This window comes from Nannospalax galili, unplaced genomic scaffold (genome assembly GCF_000622305.1).
Source record: "Nannospalax galili isolate Female #2095 unplaced genomic scaffold, S.galili_v1.0 scaffold305, whole genome shotgun sequence".
NCBI lineage: Eukaryota > Metazoa > Chordata > Mammalia > Rodentia > Spalacidae > Nannospalax > Nannospalax galili.
In genome coordinates this window covers 10,964,134-10,966,572 of record NW_008356258.1, presented here as the reverse complement: position 1 = coordinate 10,966,572, position 2,439 = coordinate 10,964,134, and the positions used below count along the sequence as shown (strand labels likewise).

General features: G+C 49.1%; 1 protein-coding gene across 7 annotated transcripts in view; it reads right to left on the bottom strand.

Moving 5' to 3' along the window:
• The window catches only part of Rapgef2 (Rap guanine nucleotide exchange factor 2), a 299,442-nt gene extending 297,009 nt beyond the window's left edge, over positions 1–2,433 (bottom strand). For all 7 annotated transcript variants that reach the window (XM_017803518.2, XM_029556717.1, XM_008854327.3 and 4 more), the window contains exon 1: positions 2,104–2,433. In XM_017803518.2, the coding sequence (XP_017659007.1) occupies positions 2,104–2,172 (69 nt within the window). In that variant the 5' untranslated portion in view covers positions 2,173–2,433. The remainder of the gene's footprint in view (positions 1–2,103) is intronic.
• Positions 2,434–2,439: the final 6 nt, after the last annotated feature.

Genomic DNA, 2,439 nt, shown 5'->3' with positions numbered 1-2,439 from the left:
AAAAGGCCTAATTCTCAAGCATTCATGAGAATATGGTACAGATGGAAAAATTTCACAACATCTTTAATTTTTTTACTCCAGTAAATCTCAAACTTTTAGATGAATTATTTCTGTCAAGTTAGGCAAGGATGGAAAAAACATTCATATTTTCAACTACTTTCTCTTTAAAACAATAAACAAATGCAGAGGTTTGCACCAGTATAAACCAAATGAACATCAAAGTTAACAGGACTGCTTAAGAATGTTCAAAATGTTTGGCAGGTTCCTCTGTTTGCTTCTCCTGGGGTCAGGTGGGGGAAAGAAGTATGAGGCTTTCAGATTCTCAATGGAGCTTTCATCTTGTGGGGTTCGTAGTAACTGGCCCACTTTCTTCTCGGTGGGGCCGAGTCCTGCATTGGGCCAGTTTCTACTCTATTCCACACAACTGGCATGGGAACAGGAAAGCTTAACAGTCCATTTACTTGGCGCAATCCACAGGCTGTCACAGTAGAGGTTTTGTCTCTTCCAGACTAGTTTGGTGATCCAACAAACACACACACACACACGCCTCCTGATAGTAGGTTTCAGTCATTATTATTTTTCTAACTAATCAACCTAGGGCACCATCAACCAGATCCCTCTCTAATTCCTACTACAGGCCTCTGACATCATTTTCTGAACAGCCTAGATAGATTCTAATGTTGTTGGCATGTGTGATCTCATTTGGCATCTCAAACACTATTCTTGAAAGGAATTGAGATAGCGCATGAAATTTCCTTTTCCTACACACTGAGACTGGTAGTGTACCTTCTTAGGTGCAGAACAGGGGGGATGCGGTTTTAATACTAGATAATGAGGGCAATACCAGGGAAGGGACAAGTTCAAAGTAGGATAGGCCCAGTTCCTGGTAAAAACTGCCCTTTAGGATACCTCTGGAGAAGTGAAATGAATTTTCTTGTAATTACAGCCCATCTTCCACAGGTTTATGTGTGACCTACCCACAATTCCCCAGATGTGAGGAAAATGAAAAATGAAAATGGGTACCAGGTGCCATTCTTGGGGCTTGTCCAAAGGCAGACAGTGAAAGATTTGATTTTACTCTGTTCTCCCCCACACTAAATCATCATCAACATCAGAGAAGGGCAGCATTTGGATCTGGGCAGATGGCATCCAACACCTAACGAGCAAAGCAACTTTTTCAAGTATTAGATCTGGAGAGCTTATTTGCCTAGAGGGTTGGCAAGCAAAATTCCCTGTACGCACCATCCCAACATTTAGGAAGATTCGTCATTATCCGGTAAGCAAAGGAAATCAAACCATGGCATTTCTATAAAATTTCCCCCTTGCTAATCCAATCTAAGAAAAACAAACTCAACCCATCAGCAATCCTTCCACTTAAAGTAAAAAAAGAAACCTGGAGATAAACAAATGTATAAAGGTTAACAAAGTGATCTAATTTTGACAAGATTGTGCAAACTAAAAGAATCCGCAGGGTTCCGAGGAAGAAGGGGGTTGAACATACCTGCTCTGCAGTTATGTCTACAATTAAAAGTGCTTGCCTGGCTGTCAAGTTTTCCCCCTTCAGTAGAAAGCAGCACCCCTCTTTCAAGAAGGTAAAGTAGTAAATAAAAGTAACCTCAACACCTCGGTGTTTCTCTATAGAAGGTCCACGCGGATTTGTCCTTCCCACAACCATGCAAGTTTCCTGCTTAAATCTATCTCATCAAACGCCACTGAACTTTAAAGGTAGGACGCTTGGGAGCCACGGAGCCTGCAGTCAGGTAGGTAACAGTACCTGGCCGAGGGAAGGTGAGATCTTACCCATAATCTCAGAGCCCCGGGGAGAGTGCGGCTGCGGAGAAACAACCCCTAGAGACACTGCACCTCGCCGGGCAAACCCAAGGGCAAGGTCAGCCACAGAGTGCGGAGCGCAAAGGACAGCTAGAGAGAGGGCAGTAAACGCAGGACAGCCTGGAAAGAATGGCCTTGGAAGTCGGGGGAGGGTGGAGGGATGTTGGATGGAGGCATGGGATGCTTCTCCAGGACAGCGGTGCGGGGGACGTGAAAGGGCGCAGCTTTCGAGGTGCAAACCCCGCCAGGGGCTGGCTGCGGTCGGCGACTCACCTGGGGGGTCCTGTCGGCGGGGTTCTTCATCACCGCTTGGCGGAAGCTGTTATCCACGTAGGACGCCATCTCCCGCTGCGGGGGGGACCGGGACCGCTGCGCACCGTCGCCGGCCTCCCGCCGCCCAAAGCCAAGCAGCCGGAGCGGGGTCCGGCAGGACTGGGCCCTCGGCCGGGGAGCGGGCAGCGCGGACCGCCCCGGGCTCCTACTCGGTCTCGCGCAGACCCGGGCTCGGCGCGCCTCGCGGGCTGCGCTCTGGACGGCTGCGGCTCGTCCCGGCCCCAACGGGCCGAGTTATTTTTAGGAGAGCGGCGGGCGGAGCCTCTCCGGCGCGGG